Source organism: Aotus nancymaae, unplaced genomic scaffold, assembly GCF_030222135.1.
Source record: "Aotus nancymaae isolate 86718 unplaced genomic scaffold, 86718_ANA_hifiasm-v0.15.2.pri h1tg000018l, whole genome shotgun sequence".
NCBI classification, from domain to species: Eukaryota; Metazoa; Chordata; class Mammalia; order Primates; family Aotidae; genus Aotus; species Aotus nancymaae.
The window spans coordinates 3,575,839-3,595,616 of NW_026988430.1; the positions used below are offsets into that span (position 1 = coordinate 3,575,839).

Consider the following 19,778-nt stretch of genomic DNA (forward strand, 5'->3'; position numbering starts at 1 on the left):
TTTTTAGTAGAGATGGGGTTTCACTACGTTGGCCAGGTTGGTCTCGAACTGGTTGGTCTCACCTGCCTCGGCCTCCCAAAGTTCTAGGATTACAGGTGTGAGCCACTGTGGCCAGCCCTTTCATGTAAATTATGGGTATGGGATTCATTTATATTGTTGTCAAGGTGGGTTCAATCACTGGAACAGAGTCACTGTGTAGTTTCCATCTTCTGAATATACTACAACTTATTTCCCTTTCTACTGTTTAGAAACATCTGAGTTGTTTCTAGTTTAGGACTATTATGAATAATGTTGCTGTGAACATTCTTGTACATTTTGGGACACACATGAATACACATTTCTGTTGGATATAAACTTAAGAGTGGAACTGCTGGGTCATAGAGTATGAGCAAGTTTCGCTCTCGCAAGACTTCCTAAAGATATGCTCTCCTGAATGTTACCAGTTTACACCGAGCAGCGTGAGAGGGGATCAGCAGTTGCTCTGCATCCTTGCCAACACTAGATGGTCTAACTAGGGTGCCATTATGTTTTAAATTTGCATTCCTCTAATAACTAATGAGATTTAACATCTTTTAAGGTATCTGTTGACTCAAAAAAAATAAGTAAAATGCCTGTGAATCGTGCAGTATGTTTAATTCTGCATTTTTGGGAACAGACAGTTTAAAATTACATTTAAAATATATTGAATTAACCTGTTTTTATGATGTATAAAAACAACATTATTTGTCATACTTTGTAGAAATAAAAATGGAGCATGTAATAAATACAGGGTATCTTCTCAGAAGGTCAATGTGACTCAATATTAAATTAGTTTGCATTTTAGGCGCTGGGCGTAGTGGCTCATGTCTATAATCCCAACACTGTGGGAGGCCAAGGCAGGTGGATCACTTGAGCCCAGGAGTTCAAGACCAACCTGGGCAACCCAGGGAGACCCCGTCTCCATAAAAGTAATCCAAAAATTAGCTAGGCATGGTGGCACATGCCTGTAGACCCAGATACAAGGGAGGCTGAACAGAGAGGATCACATGAGTCTGGGAAGTTGAGGCTGCAGTGAGCCTTGAGCATGCCACTATACTCCAGCCTTGGCAACAGAGTGACACCCAGTCTCAAAATAAAAAAAAAAAATTAAGCTTGGTGGAGTTATTTATAGCCTATTGCTCAAGGTCATCGCCAAGGTCTGATTTTTCACAAAAAAACTTGCAACTTCTGGCATACATGGGTTAATGGTCAGAGGAGGAATCTCCAGGCAGAGGGATTAGAGAGCCATAGCTCAACATTACTGGAGCAGCAAATACAGGGGCAAGTGGAAAGAAATGGTGGGAAATGACAATACGATATATTTTACTGAGCACTTACTACATACCAGGCGCTATGTTAAGTACATTTAATCCTCAAAACAACCCGATGTGGTAGGTGCTATTATTATTCCCCACGTTACAGATAAGGAAACTGAAGTGTAGTGAAGTCAGGTCCCCTGTTCTATGTAAAGCCAGACAGGGACCAGCTCACGAAAGGCCTTTCCCACATTCATGCAAGAGGGTTTTGGTGTTATCCACAGTACCTCAGTTAAACAAAATACCAATGCAAAGTATGCCACAAGGAAGTTTACGCAGAGTACAGATAACTGAAAGACAAATGCGGTGGAGTCCAGAGGAAGGGAGAGATTTCTATGTTCTATGGGCTGAATGGCTGAGGGAGCTTTATAGAAGTAAGTTGGAACTGGGCTGGGCTGCAGTGAAGGAAGTCAGAGGGAAGGATCAGAATGGGGTGTGAGCAAAGGTTGTAAGAAGTCAGCTCTGACTTTGGCACCATGGGAAAGCTGTGGAGGCAAATGGGGTAGAGACGGTACAGTCAGGAAAACTGGGAGTGACTAGGATGGAAGGGAAAGTCAAGATAGATCTGGCAGTCCCAAGGAGCCAGACGAAGATGTGTACTTCATCCTGTTAGCAGGAGCCACTCAGGAGTGGGCGAGCAGGGTGCTGACCACAGGATGAATCCAAGTAACTCTGAGATGAGAGGCTGCTGGCATGGTCCATAGCAAGATGTGAGGGCCAACAAGGGCAGGTTCCGGCCAGGCCAGGAAAAACGCAGGACCACAGCAGGCCAAGTGTCAGAGTGACATTAGGTGCCCAGGCTGTGAAATCAGACTGATCTGGGTTCCAACCTGACTTTCTGGAGCCTCCAGTTTCCTCATCTATCAAGTGGAGACAATAATACCATCTACTTCACTCGACTGCTGTCAGGTTGAAATAAAATGAGAATATAATGTATGTGAAGTATTCAAATAACAACACATATTATATCCAGTGTTTCAAATCTACTAAATCTACTAGTTCCTACACACAATGTTGCCTTCAATACAAGTCCTATACCATTCCTTTAAACATTCAACACGTATTTAGAGCACCACCCACCTACCTACGACTCAGACACTGGCGATGCCTCCTTCATAAGGTCACCCTTGACTAGCCCCAGCCTGAGCCACGTCCTTTGCTGAACTCCTGACCACTCTCGCCCCTACTATTCATGTCGGCACTTACTCACATGCAATTTTGCATCAGCAGTTCCATGTGTTTTTCTTTCCTATAAAACGGATCATTTTAAGGAACAAAAAACAATGTTTTATTTGTTTATCATCACAATGAAGATCACACTTAATAAGAAAGTAACTAAGAAGAGGGTCCTAAGCTTTGGTTTTGCTCAACAACTCAGGCCCCTGACCATCACATTGATTTTTTTTTTTTTTTTTTTTTTTTTTTAAGATAGAGTCTTAGGCCGGGCGCGGTGGCTCAAGCCTGTAATCCCAGCACTTTGGGAGGCTGAGGCGGGTGGATCACGAGGTCAAGAGATCAAGACCATCCTGGTCAACATGGTGAAACCCCATCTCTACTAAAAATACAAAAGTTAGCTGGGCACGGTGGCGCATGCCTGTAATCCCAGCTACTCAGGAGGCTGAGGCAGGAGAATTGCCTGAACCCAGGAGGCGGAGGCTGCGGTGAGCCGAGATCGTGCCATTGCACTCCAGCCTGGGTAACAAGAGCGAAACTCCGCCTCAAAAAAAAAGATAGAGTCTTGCTCTGTCACCCAGACTGGAGTGCAGTGATACAATCTCAGCTCACTGCAACCTCCGCCTCCCGGGTTCAAGCGATTTCCCTGCCTCAGCCTTCCAAGTAGCTGGAACCAAGGGCGTGTGCCACCAGGCCTGGCTAATTTTTTGTACTTCAGTAGAGACAAGGTTTTACCATGTTGGCCAGGATGGTCTCAAACTCCCAACCTTGTGATCCACCCGCCTCAGCCTCCCAAAGTGCTGGGATTACAGGCGTGAGCCACCGCGCCCGGCCTCCATCACATCAATTTTGTAGCATAACGCACAGCCTGGTGCAGTACTGGTTTTCAAACTATTTCTTTCTTTTTTTTATTTTGAGACCGAGTCTCACCCTGTCACCCAGGCTGGAGGGCAGTGGCATGATCTCGGCTCACTATAACCTCCACCTGTGGGTTCAAGTGATTCTCCTGCCTCAGTCTCCCGAGTAGCTGGGACTACGGGCGCGTGCCACCATGCCCAGCTATTTTTTGTACTTTAGTAGAGACAGGGTTTTACCATGTTGGCCAGGATGGTCTCAAACTCCCAACCTCATGATCCGCCCGCCTGGGATTACAGGCACACACCACCACATCCAGCTAACTTTTGTATTTTTAGTAAAGATGGGATTTCACCATGCTGGTCAATCTAATCTAGAACTCCTGATCTGGTGATCCACCTGCCTCAGCTTCCCAAAGTGCTGGGATTACAGGCATCAGCCACCACAGCCAGCCCAAACCATTTCTTAACAGCAGGACACTTTCAACAAATCAATACATAAAATTGATAAAAGCAGATGAGCTCTTTAAAATGAGAGGGAGGCCTCCAGTAGTACCAGCCTGATGCTTGCCCCACACCGGGGTATCTGCACAGCATCATCACACAGTTCTGTGCACAAGACTAAAACATAGGGTGAAGGAGGCAGAGCACTGCCAGGACACCCAGCTCCAACACACACAAGGCCGCCTAACTGGACCCCTCTCCTCCATCTGCTCTCCATAAAGCCCTCTAGTTACTACTCCCTAGACAGCAATGCCTCAGGCTTAAAGATTATGTCTTGAATTACAGGGGGTCCTTTTTTAAACCCAGAGTTCCTGAGCCATGCACACCAAGAGTCACTAGAGCTACACTTTTGCCCTTTTTCTCTTAACAAATGTCAAACTTCCTTAAAGAAAACCAAAACAAAGCTAAAATAATGCCTTGGGCAATTAGAGAACTGGAACAGAGAGGCTAAGTGGCTTGTTAGAATTCTGCAAAGAACAATTTGTACAATACGCTTCCTCATATTCATCATTAGTTGAAATTATGGAACAAAATTCTATCAACATTAGGACTTGTCTTTTTGTTGCTAAAATAAATCCAGACAACAGGAATGGGCTGCGTGTGGGCATGCGAATCACCAGTGAATTAGAATTTTTCAGCATTCAGCACCAACAGAAACGAGTCAGTAGGCCTGAGATAAGTGAAAACAGAAGTTGCCATAGTAACTTGCACATTTACCCTAAAATGGCGGGAGTGGGGGTGGGGAAATAGGTCAATGTTTCTACTTAACCAACTCTATTCCTTGTCTAAAGCAGCATCCTCCTCCTTCCTCACCCCCAACAGGAGCAAGAGGGGGAAAGTCAGATGGGCTTTTCAAAAAACGAGAGTAGTGAAAGAGGTCTAGGAAGAGGGAAGAACCACGAAGACAGACAAATAAAAACCCTGCGAGTACCCTGGGACGACCCCCAGGGAAAGCAGTTGCTGATCAAGGGCAGCAGTGCTAAGAAACTGTTGCTGGGTTACTACAAATCAGGAATTGCCATTTTTTCCTGTAGCGGTTTAAGTGCATCTAATGGAACACTTGGGAGTGCATTATTAACAGCCTGGGACTGGGGACAGTGGAGTTCGGGAAGGCAGACTCTGGCAGGGGAGAAATCTGAGGTCCTCAGCATTCTTTGATGGTTGAGAACTATGAATGGGGCTGAAGGATGTCCCAAAACAGAGGCGAGGAGGAGAGGGAAGCTTAGGGGGTTCCTTTTCAAAATAAGCTGATTTTGTTAACACAGAAGCAGTGCCCTTTACTGCATGGATCTGAAATGGCGACTCATCCAGGAGGGCCGGGGGGACTCGGTCGGAGCTGGTATAGAGTGCCAGGGTGCACTACCAGCCCTTCCACCTGCAGTGTCAACAAATGTGGGAAGCTGGTGAAGCAGAAAGCACTTGAAAACAGGTGCAGTTCCTCCTTCCTGCACCGGCTAGCGTCCGCACAGAGATACCTCAGAGCATTACTAACGGCTTAACCATTTGCTGTGAGGGCCCTGGCATTCCAGAAAATGACAGAAAGGATAATCCTTTTGGGTGGTGGTGGGATGTCGAAAAAGCAGAAGCATCTTTTTAACCACAGACTACAAACACGGATCTCTAGATACCATACTGCCCTGTGCAGGAGTCTAGGCTTCCACGGAAAGGGCCATTCAGGTGCCACTGGGGAGTGGACTTCAGCCCAGTGGCACTTCCAGTTGCAGAGTAGAAGGACAGGCTCAATCTTGAACCTGAGCCCCTGTTTTCAGAAACATGGCAGTCCCTGCAAACTGTTGCCTTGTGCACGTCTCTACTCTACCCTACAAGGGCAGGGAAAGAGCCTCAGACACACAGCAACATGTAAGATGACTTTAGATATCAAGAGCAGCCAAGGGCTTGGGAGAACAGCACCCAGCACAAGCCCGCGGCAGGGGTTGAGGAGAGAGACGCAAAGCAGCAGGCGCCAGGTCCCCGCACATCCTAAGAAGGGAGGAGCACGTGCTGAGCAGGGTGTGCAGACACTTCAGGGGGGAATCTCCAGGCAACAAGAAGCCAACACACCTGGGAAGGAACTGCGAGACCCAGCAGATGCTATTGACACTGCCTCTCAGCACTGCCCGGAAAATCATTCCGTGTGGCCAGCTCAGAGGCATTCTTCCTTTACTACGGCAGTACTGAGGACAAAGAGACATCTGTGAGCAAATCACTTCTTTCTTTTTTTTTTTTTTTGAGAAAGGGTCTTACTCTGTTGCCCCAGGCCAAAGTGCTGAAAGTGCAGTGACACGGTCATGGCTCACTGCAGCCTCCACCTCCCAGGCTCAAGTGATCCTCTCACGTCAGCCTCCTGAGCAGCTGGGACTACAGGCATGCACTACCAAAATACAAAATTTTTGTATTTTTTATAGAGATGGGGTTTCACCATGTTGCCCAGGCTGGTCTCAAACTCATGAGTTCAAGCGATCAGCCTGCCTCGGCCTCCCAAAGTTCTGAGATTACAGGTGTAAGCCACCAGGCCTGACCACAAATCATTTCTTTAAACTTTTCATTCCAGAAAATGTTCTAGCATACACAAAATAGAAAGGGATAATGATCTATCACCCAGCTTCAAATGGTTAATATTCTAGTGCTAATCCGAAAGCCGAGATAGAACCCTTCATTAGAATGATCCCCAAGTGTTACACATCAAAAGCCTGCAATCCAAAAAGTCAACCTCCCAATTCTCCAGAGCCCAGAAGGCAGCTATTCTAGGAACGCAGCAGTGGTAAAACAAAAGAAACTGACTTCACTTTCAATTCTTGAAGCATGTCCACCAGCGTAATTCTACCTGCAAAGTGTTTCTACAGCTTATGTCGCCTGAATTCTTGTTGTTGTTTTAATTTTTATTTATTTAATTTTTTTGAGACAGAGCCTTGCTCTGTGGCCCAGGCTGGAGTGCAGTGAGTGGCACAGTCTCAGCTCACTGCAACCTGTCTCCTGGGTTCAGGCAATTCCAGTGCCTCAGTCTCCCTAGTAGCTGGGATCACAGGCATGCATCACCACGCCCAGCTAATTTTTGTAGTTTTAATAGAGATGTGGTTTTACCATGTTGGCCAGGCTGGTCTCGAACTCCTGGCCTCAGGTTATCCGCCCAGCTCAGCCTCCCAAAGTGCTGGGATTACAGGCATCAGCCACTGCGCCTGGCCAAAATTTTGATTTCTAAAAGATACATTTCTGTTTGCTGAGCCAAAATCACTATACACTGTACAAAGCCACCGAGGAAGGCTCCATGGTCTCCACAGTCAGCTTTCCAGGACGGGGTCTTGGTTACAACCCCTTTCCATTTTGACATAAGCATTTGGGGCAAATTCCAGTTACACAGGACAATACAGATTTAGTTCACTTATGACTGACCAAAACCCACCATGTGCTGGCAGGTGGTGAAGCCGAAGCAAAGTCTGTACTTACTGGTACTGTTACATCATCATAAAAACTCCAAGCTAAGGCCCATCTCATCGTCCGACCTTGACAGAATTCAGTGTAGGTGACTTTTGGGACCTGAAACCAAAAAAGACAGCATTTCATCAAACTGAAATCATTCTACCACTATGTTTCTGGCTGCTGCCTCATGCTATATTACGTTGACCCTTCTTTTTTAATCAGTCAACAAACACTATTACTAAACAACAGTTATAGATAGCTGCCTAATAATGAATGAATAAATCATCTCTCAACGAAGTTGTGTTTTTTCTCCCATAAAACATAAGAAAATTTATAGATCTGACTTGAAGGTTCAAATATATGAAACACAGAAAAGACAGCTAATTAGAGAATTATTTATAATATGAGAATTATTTGTAATATGACTCAAGTGGTTTTTGTTTTTTTTTTGAGACCTAATCTTGCTCCATCACCCAGACTGGAGTGCCGTGGAGTGATCTTGGCTCACGGCACCCTCTTCCTCCCAGGTTCAAACACTTCTCCTGCCTCAGCCTCCTGAGTAGCTGGGATTACAGGCACGTGCCACCACGCCCGGCTAATTTTTTTTTTTTTTTTTGAGACGGAGTTTCGCTTTTGTTACCCAGGCCAGAGTGCAATGGATCCTCCCACCTCAGTCTCCTGGCTAGCGGGGCCTACAGGCATGCACCATCACACTTGGTTAGTTTTTTGTGTTTTTTTGTAGAGATGGGATTTTGCTGTGTTGCCCAGACTGGTCTTGAATTCCTGGGCTCAAGCAATCTGCCTACCCCAGCTGCCCAAAGTTCTGTGATTAGAGGCATGAGCCATTATGCCAGGCCTGGGAGTACTTACTTGTGACCTGCCTTCTGAAGCAGGAGCAGGGGCTATACTCTTTGGAATGTCATCCTAGTGGGAAGCACACTGGACCAAGACTGTGTTCTGGTGCTGTTCCCCATAGCTAACAGCATGGCCCACAACAAGCCTCTAAACCTATCTAGTTTGAGTTTCTGGCTCCATACAGGAGTGAGTTGAACTTGTCTTGGAGGCATGGTAAAAAATAAAAATTTAAAAAATTAAAAATAAAAAGGAGTTAGATGTAAGGTCACTGGTAGATATCAGTTTTTCTGGTTTCTGGTTTCTCTTTGACATTCTACTCATCTTATTTTTCTCCACCTTTCTCTGTTATATTTGTCAAAAAAGGCCTTGTTTCAATAATCTACATATAAAATATATTTTAGCCATAAAAATATAGAACTTGGAAAACAAAACAAAAAAAATTTAGAGTTTTAGAGTTATACTCTAAATTCTATACTCAAAACTACCATCAGAGTAGATACAGGTCAGGTGCAGTGGCTCACGCCTGTAATCCCAGCACTTTGGGAGGCCAAAGTGGGAGGTGGCTTGAGGCCAGTAGTTTGAGACCAGCTTGGGCAACATTGTGAGATCCTATCTTTATAAAAATAAGGATTACTTGAGTGCAGGAGTTTAAGACTAGTATGGGCAACACAGAGAGATCTTTTTCGACTAAAAATTAAATTAGGTGGGCATGGTGGTATGTGCCAACAGTCGCAGCTACTTGGGAGGCTGAAGTGGGAGGATCGCTTAAGCCTAGGAGTTTGAGGTTGCAGCAAACTGTGATTGTTCAACCACACTACAGTCTGGTTGACAGAAATCAAGGCTCCATTTCTTTCTTTCTTTCCTTTTTTTTTTGGGGGGAGACAGAGTCTCACTCTGTTGCCAGGCTGGAGTGCAATGGCATGATCTCAGCTCACTGCAATCTCCGCCTCCCTGCTTCAAGCAATTCTTCTGCCTTAGCCTCCTGAGTAGCTGGGACTACAGGCACGTGCCAGAACACCCAACTAATTTTTGTATTTTTAGTAGAGACAGGGTTTCACTATGTTGGCCAGGATGGTCTCAATCTCTTGACCTCATGATCCACCTGCCTCGGCCTGACCCCACTTCTTAAAAAAAAAAAAAAAAGTAGATATATGAAAAATAACCTCAAGATGGACTAAAGACTCAAATGTAAGACTTGAAAGTGTAAAAAACACTAGAATTGGTCCCAAAGAAAAATAAATCATTAGCTGGGGTGCAGTGGTGCACACTTGTAATCCCAGCACTTCGGAAGCTGAGGTGAGAGGATGGCTTGAGCCCAGGGGTTTGAGACCAGCCTGGGCAACATGGTAAGATCCCATCACTACTAAAGAAAAAAGAAAAATTACCTAGGCATGGTGGCATGTGCCTACAGTCCTACCTACTTAGGAGGCTGAGGTGGGAGGACAGGTTGAACCCAGGAGTTCAAGGTTATAGTGAGTCATGATCCCACCACTGCACTCCAGCCTGGGCAACAGAGCTAGACTTTGTAAAGAGGAAAGAAAAGAGAAAAGAAGAAATATCTATACTTGAATCAACTTAAGTATCCATCAACAAAGGACTGGATAAGGAAAATGTGGTATGTATACACAATGGAATACTATTCAGCTATAAAAAATAATGAAATGCCGGGCGCGGTGGCTCACGCCTGTAATCCCAACACTTTGGGAGGCTGAGGCGGACGGATCACCTGAGGTTAGCAGTTTGAGACCAGCCTGACCAATATGGTGAAACCCTGTCTTAAAAAAAAAAAAAGAATGAAATTATGTCTTCAGCAACAGGAATAGAAATGGAGGCCATTATCTTAAATGAAACAACTGAGACACAGAAAGAGAGATACCCCATGGTGTTACTTCTAAGTAGGAGCTGTATGGACTGATGGATAAAGTGAGACCTGTGGTAGGGGGAGTGGGAGACCCGGTGATGGGAGGGCGCTTGGGGGAGTGGGAGACTGGGTCATGAGAGGTTACTTGGGGGAATGGGAGACCGGGTGATGGGAGGTTGCTAGGTGGGTACAACAAACACAACAGACATCGTTCCAGGGATAGTTACACTGAAGGCCCTGACTTCACCACAGTGCAATATATCAATGTAGCAACACTGTACCTGTGCCCCATGGATACAAAAAAGAGTAGCTACATGAGAACAGTAATGACAAAGCCTCACCCCTTGGATGCGAAGCTCTTCTTTCAGAGGCGCCAGGCTGCATTTCTTTCCCAGCATACAGCTATACCATCTAGGAAAGAAAAAATCAGACAAGAAAATACTGTTTATGTGGTTACATTTTTAAACTAAGCATAATTCAAGTGAACAAGATGAGAACAGTAACAAACATTGAGTGAAGTTATATGGAAAAATAACAAGAATTACATATAATGTATTTAGACAAAGACTAAATCTAGTGATGGAAAACAAGCCCAAGGCAACTTAAAAACCATACATGCACTTAGCCTCTCCAATGCTTCAGGGCTATATATTAAATATTTGGAAAGAAAGCAAAGAAGTCTCATCTGTCATGCTTAGAATCAAGGCCGTTTAGCTCTAGGACAAAAGTTAGAAAATAAAGAACAAAGACATCATACTAAGATAACTTGTAAGATCCAACATGGACCTGTATTTTAAGATGTCCTCATCTGCAAGTAATTTAAAGATAGATAATGCATTTGAGTTTCAACAGATCATGAAATCAATTTGTTCTAGAGTGAAAACAAATCCAGAGGAAGGAATGTGGAGAAGTTGGACTCAACGGATTAAAAGGTAGAGGGATATAATTTATTTCTTCTGATTATTCTAAAAGGTTTGCAAAGGACCTCTGCTGCAGCCCAAGAAAGATTAGTTACTATGGGAATTGCCTTTCCACCACAACCAACCAGGAAACTGGACAAAAGAGATAAAATAGCTGTTTTTCAGACAGTGGACAACCGGCAGTGCAGACTAGTCTCAGAAACACACAAGGTAAGCCTGCATTTGCCAGTGCTTCCTGCTTGAAGGAAATTCCCAGACTGCAGTACAGGGAAAGGAATTCAAACACAGTCCAACAGTCTTGCTGAGGTGATGAGACAGAGATCAAAGTTCAGAGATGCTGAGGGAGTTATGATGTGTAAAGCAAATTAGCACAGGCAAATGAAACCCAAGCAAGAAGAAAGGGAAAAAAAAAGATGAGTAGAAACTGAGCAAAGAGAAAACAGGAAAACAGTGGAGAAGAATGATGAAACCGAGCTGGTTCTTTGAAAACAAATTTTCTTGAAGTCAAGAAAAAAAGACTTGAGGCCAGGCATGGTGGCTCACACCTGTAATCCCAGCTCTTTGGGAGGCCAAGGCAGGTGGATCACCTGAGGTCAGGGGTTTGAGACCAGCCTGACCAACACAGAGAACTCCGTCTCTACTAAAAATACAAAATTAGCTCAGTGTCATGGAGCGCGCCTGTAATCCCAGCTATGCGGGAGGCTGAGGCAGGAGAATCACTTGAGCCCAGGAGGCGGAGGTCACAGTGAGCCAAGATCGCACCATTGCACTCAAGCCTCAGAAATGAGCTTCTGTCTTAAAAAAAAAAAAAAAAGGGCTGGGCACAGTGGCTCACACCTATAATCCTAGCACTCTGGGAGGCCCAGGCGGGTAGATTGCCTGAGCTCAGGAGTTTGAGACCACCCTGAAACCCCATCTCTACTAAAATACAAAAAATTAGCCGGGCGTACTGGCTTGCGCCTGTAGCCTCAGCTACTCGAGAGGCTGAGGCAGGGAATTGCTAGAACCTGGGATGCAGAGGTTGCGGTGAGCAGAGACTGCGCCACTGCACTCCAGCCTGGGCAACTGAGATTCTGTCTTAAACAAACAAACAAACATGCTTTTCAAATGGACATGCCAAAATATTATGGTTAATGAGACATGATGATGTCTGTAGCTAATTCTTCAACAGCATAGGAAAAAACACATAAATGCAGAATGAGTAAAGAAGGAAGATGTAATTGGTGAATCTGGATGAAGTGTATACCAGAGTCATTTGCACAAATCTTGCAACTCTTCTGAAAGTTTGAAATTTTTCAAAACAATTTTTCTTGAAACCTACTATCTCAGAGGAATTCCTAAATGTTGTAATAAGTAGAGTGCTACCTTCAGCATTAAAATAGTATAATGGATTCAAAGTCTCTTGGGTGACTAGATCTTCCTTTTCTTCATTTTTTTTCTACTTGCATTTTGATTAGTTGTCAGAAGATGCCTGTTGAGAGTAGCTAGGATCTAGTGGGTAGGCATTTTTAAAATGTGCAGCTAAAATAGGATTTTTAACACATCCAGTGACTTCTGCTTTTTCTATAAGAAATACAATTGCTGCTGAAAACAGTATATATATATGACATTCATTCTTATGAAATATCAATGGCATGTTTATTACTAATCTTACTTGTTTTCTAAATATTTCTTTTCCTTCATCTCCTGAAGAACCTTATAGTATCTTTTTGTTTGTTGGTTTTTTGACAAGGTCTTGCTCTGTCCCCAAGGCTGGGGTACAGTGGTGTAATCACGGCTCACTGCAGCCCTGACTCCCCAGGCTCAAGGACCCTACCAGCTCAGCTCTGCTAGTAGCTTGGACCACAGGCATGCATCACCATGACCAGCTATTGTTTGTAGAAATGGGGTCTCGTCATGTTGCACAGGATGGTCTCGAATTCCTGGGGTCAAGTGTTTCACCAGCCTAGGCCTCCAAAAGTGCTGGGATTACAGATGTGAGCCATCGTGCCCAGCCAGTATATTTTTTTGTTGTCCTAGGCCATTTTGTGGCTTCTGATAGCCCCGATCCATCTCATCTGTTCAGGAATGCTAGTTTTAAAGGAAAGTGTTAATTAACCTGTTTTATACTGTTACCGTGTGAGCACTAATTGCTCCTGATTTCTCTTCTTTCATCTTGTTCCTAACACATCCAAGGCCTGGTTAATGATTTCTCCATTTATACACTTTCTTTTTTTTTTTGAAACAGAATCTCCCTCTGTCACCCAGGCTGGAGTGCAATGATGCAATCTCAGCTCACTGCAACCTCTGCCTCCTGGGTTCAAGCAATTCTCCTGCTTCAGCCTCCCGAGTAGCTGGAACTACAGGTGCACACCACCATGCCAGCTAATTTTTTTGTATTTTTTAGTAGAGGGACGGTTTCCCCATGTTGGCCAGGCTGTTCCCAAACTCCTGACCCTAAGTGATCCTCCAGCCTTGGCCTCCCCAAGTGCTGGGATTACAGGCTTGAGACACCATGCCCGATGACACTTTCTTAAAGGGAACATATTATTTTTCTTCTAAACATTTTTAAACTACCAAATGAAATTATTATCCTTTAAATAACTTTACCCGGGTTTGTTAAAAGTAGTTTAGCTATAACAATTATTTCTTTATTTTCAAAAGGAAAAAGGATTGCCTAAACAAAAATAGGTGCAGTCACATGTTGAACTCACAAACAATGAAGACAAAATACTTGTTGATGCCCACTATTTCTAAAGTAATATAATAGTATTTTTCATACTTTTCAATTACACAGATTTTTCATTTAGGTCATTTAGTGTATGAGGTCGAAATACCAGATTTCCAGTCTTCAATAGTCTTTGTCCTATAAAAGTTTTTGACCTATAAAAATGTCAATTTCATACAGTTTTAAACTAATTTGTGATTTTAGAGACTCTTAAATTCTCTTAGAATTTTAGTCACTTTAAAATTCATCTTCGTAGTAGGTATTTTGTATATAAACAATCATGAATGATGAGTTTTGTCATGAAAAAGTGTTGACTTTTTCCAAATGCTTTTTCTATGTCTATTGAGGTGATAATGTGGTTTCTCCTTTTTAGTCCATTAATACAGTGACTTATATACATTGATTTTTGAATACTGAACCAGCCTTGGATTCTTGGGGCAAACGTCCCTTGGTTATAATGTATTATTCTTTTTATATATTGCTGGATTACATTTACTAGTATTTTATTAAGGATTTTAAAACTTTTTAAATATACATTTTATTTCATTTTTAAAAATGAATTATTATTTTTTTTTTGAGATAGAGTCTTACTCTGTTGCCTAGGCTGGAGTACAGTGGCACAATCTCAGCTCACTGTAACCTCTTGAGTTCAAGCAATTCTCCTGTCTCAGCCTCCTGAGTAGATAGATTTACAGGCGTCTGCCAACACACCTAATTTTTGTATTTTAGTAGAGGCGGGGTTTTGCCACGTTGGCCAGGCTGGTCTTGAACTCGTGACCTCAAGTGATCTGCCCGCCTTGGCCTCCCAAAGTGCTGGAATTATAGGCATGAGCCACCGTGCCCAGCCTCAACTCCATTTTAATCTTATGGGACCACTGTTGTAAGTACGGTCAACTATTGACTCAAATGTCCTTATGTGACTCATGGCTGTATGTGTTTATTGTTAAATGATTCAATCAAACTAACTAACATATTCCTCACCCACTAATTTTTTGTTTGGTGAGAACATTTTAAGTCTAATCTTTTAGCCATTTTGAAATATGTAACACATTATTAACTATAGTCACCATGCTACACAGTAGATCATTAAAAACTTATTCCTCCTGTCTGACTGAAACATCATACCCTTTCACCAACATCTTCCCTTTTCCCAGCCACCCACTTTGTTAAGGATTTTTATACCTTATGTTCATGAAGGCTACCTGGTCTGTAGTTTTCTTATCATTATGAGAAATGATACGATTTGTCGATATAATACTGGCCTTGTAAGATGAATTGGGAAGTGTTCCCTCACTTAACACTTTTTGGAAGAGTTTGCATAGAATTAATATTTCTTCTTTAAATGTTTAGTAGAATCCACTAGTGAAGTGACTTGGGCCTGGAAAGTTTTTAAAACAAATTCAGTTTCTTTAATTGATATAGAACTATTCAAGTTATCTATTTCCCAGATGGGCTTGGTGGTTCACGCTTATAATCCCAGCACTTTGGGAGGCCAAGGCAGGTGGGTCACCTGAGGTCAGGAGTTTGAGACCAGCCTGGCCAACATGGTGAAACTCTGTCTCTACTAAAAAAAAATAAAAGAAAATTAGCTGAGTGTGGTGCCACATGCCTGTAATCCCAGCTACTCAGGAGGCTGAGGCAGGAAAATCACTCGAGCCCTGGAGCCGGAGCTTGCAGTGAGCAGAGATCGTGCCACTGCACTCCAGTCTGGGTGACAGAGTGAGACTCCGTCTCAAAAACAACAAAATTAGCTGGGCATGGTGACACACACATGTAATCTCAGCTACTTGGGAGGCTGAGGCAGGAGAAGAGCTTCAACCTGAGAGGCAGAGGTGGCAGTGAGCTGAGATTGTGCCACTGCACTCCAGCCTTGGGCAACAGAGCAACACTCTTATCTCAAAAAAAGAGCTATTCAAGTTATCTATTTCTTGCAGAGTAAGCCTGGGTAGTTGGTGTTTTTGAAGGAATTTGTTTCATCTATGTTGCAAAATTTATTGGCAAAAAGTTGTTCTATACTCTCTTCTCACCCTTTAGTGTCTGTAGGATCTGTAGCATGTCCCCTCTTTCGGTTCTGATACTAAGAGTTCATGTCTTCTTCTTTTCTTTGAGATGGAGTTTCACTCTTGTTGCGATGGGGTCTTGCTATGTTGCCTAGGCTGGTCTCAACCTCCTGGGCTCAAGTGATCCTCCTGCCTAAGCCTCCCAAAGTGCTGGGATTACAGGTATGGGCCACTGTGCCCAGCCCAGTTCCAGATTATGAAAATTTATTACCTATCCCCAAATATGTGGATGATATTCAAATCCAAGCAGTATCTATCATCGGGCAGGGGACACATTGGTGCTTTGCAGAATATACATCTCTAGTTCCTAAAAAAATCCTAAAATCATTGCCATAAAGGGCATCAGTTATAGAACTAGTAACCAATGACAAGAGAGAATCTAAAACAGAATTATGGTGTGGTGAAGAAATTAAAAAAAAAAAAAATTCAGGGCCAGGTGCAGTGACTCACACCTGTAATCCCAGCACTTTGTGAGGTTGAGGCAGGTAGATCATTTGAGCTCAGGAGCTCGAGACCAGCCTGGGCAACATGGTGAAACTCTGTCTCTACTAAAAATACAAAAATTAGCTGCACATGGGGGTGCACACTTGAAATCCCAGCAACTTCGGAGGCTGATGTGGGAGAATCACTTGAACTTGGGAGGCAGAGGTTGCAGTGAGACAACATCACTCCACCTCACTGCAGGCTAGGTGACAGAATGAGACTCTGTCTCTCACACACACACACACACACACACACACACACATACACACACACACACACACACACAATTCAGGCCATGAGTTTGATAAAGTCTGGTAATTTATCTAGAAGTTTCGATGGGTGAGTCCCTTTTTCTCTTCTGAGATAGGGTCTCACTCTGTCATTCAAGCTGTAGTGCAATGGTGCAATCTCAACTCACTGCAGCCTCGACCTCCTGGGCTCAAGCGATCTCTCACCTCAGCCTCCCGAATAGCTGGGACTACAGACACATGCCACTAAACCTAGTTAACTTTGATATTATTTGTAGAGAAGGGGTCTCACCATGTTGCCCCGGCTGGTCTTGAACTCTTGGGCTCAAGTGATCCACCTGCCTAGGCCTCCCAAAGTGTTGGGATGACAGGCATGAGCCACTGTGCCCAACCTGGATGAGTCACTTGAGAGAAAGAAGAGCTATTAAGTAAGCTCAAGTCACAGGCACAAAAAGTCAAAGTAAGGGTGACAAGCACTTGTAAATCTTCACCAATGACAGAAAGGCTGTTCACAGTCCAACTGTAGCTCAGAGCTGCAGACGCTGCAAGGGGTGGTGGAAAGGCCACTGGACTAGAATGAGGATATCTGAGTTCTAAGTTTCTAATCCGTAAACTAAGAGGTTGGATAACTTTATCTCTCAAGGTCTTTCCAGCTGCAAAATTCCTTAAGATACAAAACAAAACTGTAACTGCTGCTGAGCATGACAGAGGTGAGACATGAACCTCACAGGGAGGTGAGGCATCACGAGCGCCATCCTGAGGTCAGCCCAACACATTTAACTCGTTTCACCCTATCATGCTGCAAATCCTGCTTAGCTCCTGTACTTCTTCAGGGACAAGGAAAACAGTCTAGAGGGATAAGAAACAGATGGTAGGGTTAAGGTACTTGTTTATAGCCTCTTACTTTATAGAGCTTCAAAATATACAATTTTCACAGCATTGTGAAATATGAGTCACATAGTGGTATAAACATTATGATGTCAACTATAAAAATATGCACGAGAGTCTGGGCGCGGTGACTCACGCCTGTAATCCCAGCACTTTGGGAGGCCAAGCTGGGCAGATCACAAGGTCAGGAGTTCGAGACCAGCCTGAACAAGATGGTGAAACCCTGTCTCTACTTAAAAAACAAAAATTAGCTGAGTGTGGTGACACGTGCCCATACTCCCAGCTACTCAGGAGGCTGAGGTGGGAGAATCGCATGAACCCGGAGGCAGAGGTTGCAGTGAGCTGAGATCACGCCACCGCACTCCAGCCTAGGCAACAGAGCAAGACTCTGTCTCAAGAAAAAAAGATGCATGGGGCCACGAACTGGTAATTGTACAAATGTAAATAATCACGGTAAGACGTGATTGAAAACAGTATTTCTGGGGCTGGGCGCGGTGGCTCACGCCTGTAATCCCAGCACTTTGGGAGGTCGAGGTGGGTGGATCACGAGGTCAAGAGATCGATACCATTGTGGTCAACATGGTGAAACCCTGTCTCTACTAAAAATACAAAAAATTAGCTGGGCATGGTGGCACATGCCTGTAATCCCAGCTACTCAGGAGGCTGAGGCAGGAGAATTGCCTGAACCCAGGAGGCGGAAGTTGCGGTGAGCCGAGATCGTGCCATTGCACTCCAGCCTGGGTAACAAGAGTGAAACTCCGTCTCAAAAAAAAAAAACAGTATTTCTAAGCAATATCCTTTCACAAAACACTATTTTCTTTTCAATAAAAATCCCTTCATTTCTTCCTTTCTTTTATCTAAACTCTCAAACTGCCTGAGTCCTAACAGAGAAGACAGTTGAACCTTGTTTTTAAATAAATCGTAACAGGGTAATGTTTCCCCTATATGATACCAAGCGCAAAATGGCCAACTCTCCAGCGATACAATGGGCTATAGCCTTGCACTGTAGCCTTCCTGGCAAACTGACACCCTTTCATTCAATTTGCAGGCCGCCACAGAGCCAAATACAGGCAGACTAGGAACAAACTGATTGCTGTGGCATGATGTCGGCTCCCTGCAACCCCTGCCACCTGGCTTCAAGCTATTCTCCTGCCTCAGTCTCCTGAGTAGTTGGGATTACAGATGCATGCCTCCCTGCCCAGCTCTTTTTTTTTTTTTTTGTATGTTTTACTAGAGACGAGGTTTCACCATGTTGGCCAGGCTGGTCTTCAACTCCTGACCTCAGATGATCCACCCACCTCAGCCTCTTAGAGTGCTGAGGTTACAGGCATGAGCCACCGTGCCTGGCCTTCTCATGTCTTTAAGTGATTTTGTTTCCTACAATCATCTATACTACATAGACAGAAAAGAGGACAATACCATATAGGAAAAAAAATCTTCCTTATCCAGGAATTCCACTTCTGGGGCTACATCCAAAGAACTGAAAGCAGGGTCTCTAGGAGGTATTTATACACCCACATTCATATAGTGTTATGCACAATAGCCAAAGAATAGAAGCAACCTAAGTTTCCATCAACAGATGGATGGATAAACAAAATGTGGTAGATATGAACAACGGAATTTTAATATTCTCAGCCTTAAAAAGGAAGAAAATTCTGAAACGTGCTGCATCATGGATGAACCTTGAAAACACTATGAAAAGTGAAAAAAGCCAGTCATAAAAGGACAAATAGTGTATGATTGCATTTGTATGAGGTACCCACAGTAGTCAAATTCACAGAGACAGACAGCAGAATGACGGGTGCCAGGGGCTCAGTGAAGGAGAGAATGAGGAGTTAGTTAATGAGTACAGAGTAACAGTTATGCAAAATGAAGAGCTCTGGAGATCGGCTGCACAACAATGTGAATGTATCAACATTACTAAACTATACTGTAAAAATTTAGATGGCAATATGGTTTGGATGTGTGTCCCCACCCAAATCTCATGTCAAATTGTAATCTCCACTGTTGGAGAAGGGCCCTGGTAGGAGAGGACTGGATCGCGAGGGCAGATTTCCCCTTGCTGTTCTCATGATAGTCAGTGAGTTCTCACTAGACCTCCCACTTCTCTCTCTTCCTCCTCCTCTGGCCATGAAATGATGTGCCTGCTTCCCCCTCACCTTCTGCCATGTTTGTAAGTTTCCCAAGGCTTGCCCAGCCATGCTTCCTGTACAGCCTGTGGAACCCTGAGCCAATTAAAACTCTTTTCTTTACAAATTACTCAGTCTCAGGTATTTCTTTATAGCAGTCTGAAAATGGACTAATACAGATGGTAAATTTTATGTTATGTGTATTTACCATAATAATAACAAAATCTTCCCTATGTCCCAAAGCTAAATCGTAGGATTGAAAGCTCTTTTAGTTTTGAACTACCACATTATCCATCATTTCAACAACATGTGGCAGGGTGAGAAGTCAAGCGAGACAAATAGCTC

At 43.7% G+C, this 19,778-nt stretch overlaps 1 protein-coding gene across 3 annotated transcripts in view; it reads right to left on the reverse strand.

The window, feature by feature from the left end:
* The window catches only part of METTL16 (methyltransferase 16, RNA N6-adenosine), a 73,446-nt gene that overhangs the window by 8,994 nt on the left and 44,674 nt on the right, over window positions 1-19,778 (reverse strand). For all 3 annotated transcript variants that reach the window (XM_064378111.1, XM_064378112.1, XM_064378114.1), the window contains 2 exons: window positions 10,340-10,409; window positions 7,310-7,399 (listed from right to left, as the gene is read on the reverse strand). In XM_064378111.1, the coding sequence (XP_064234181.1) occupies window positions 7,310-7,399; window positions 10,340-10,409 (160 nt within the window). The remainder of the gene's footprint in view (window positions 1-7,309; window positions 7,400-10,339; window positions 10,410-19,778) is intronic.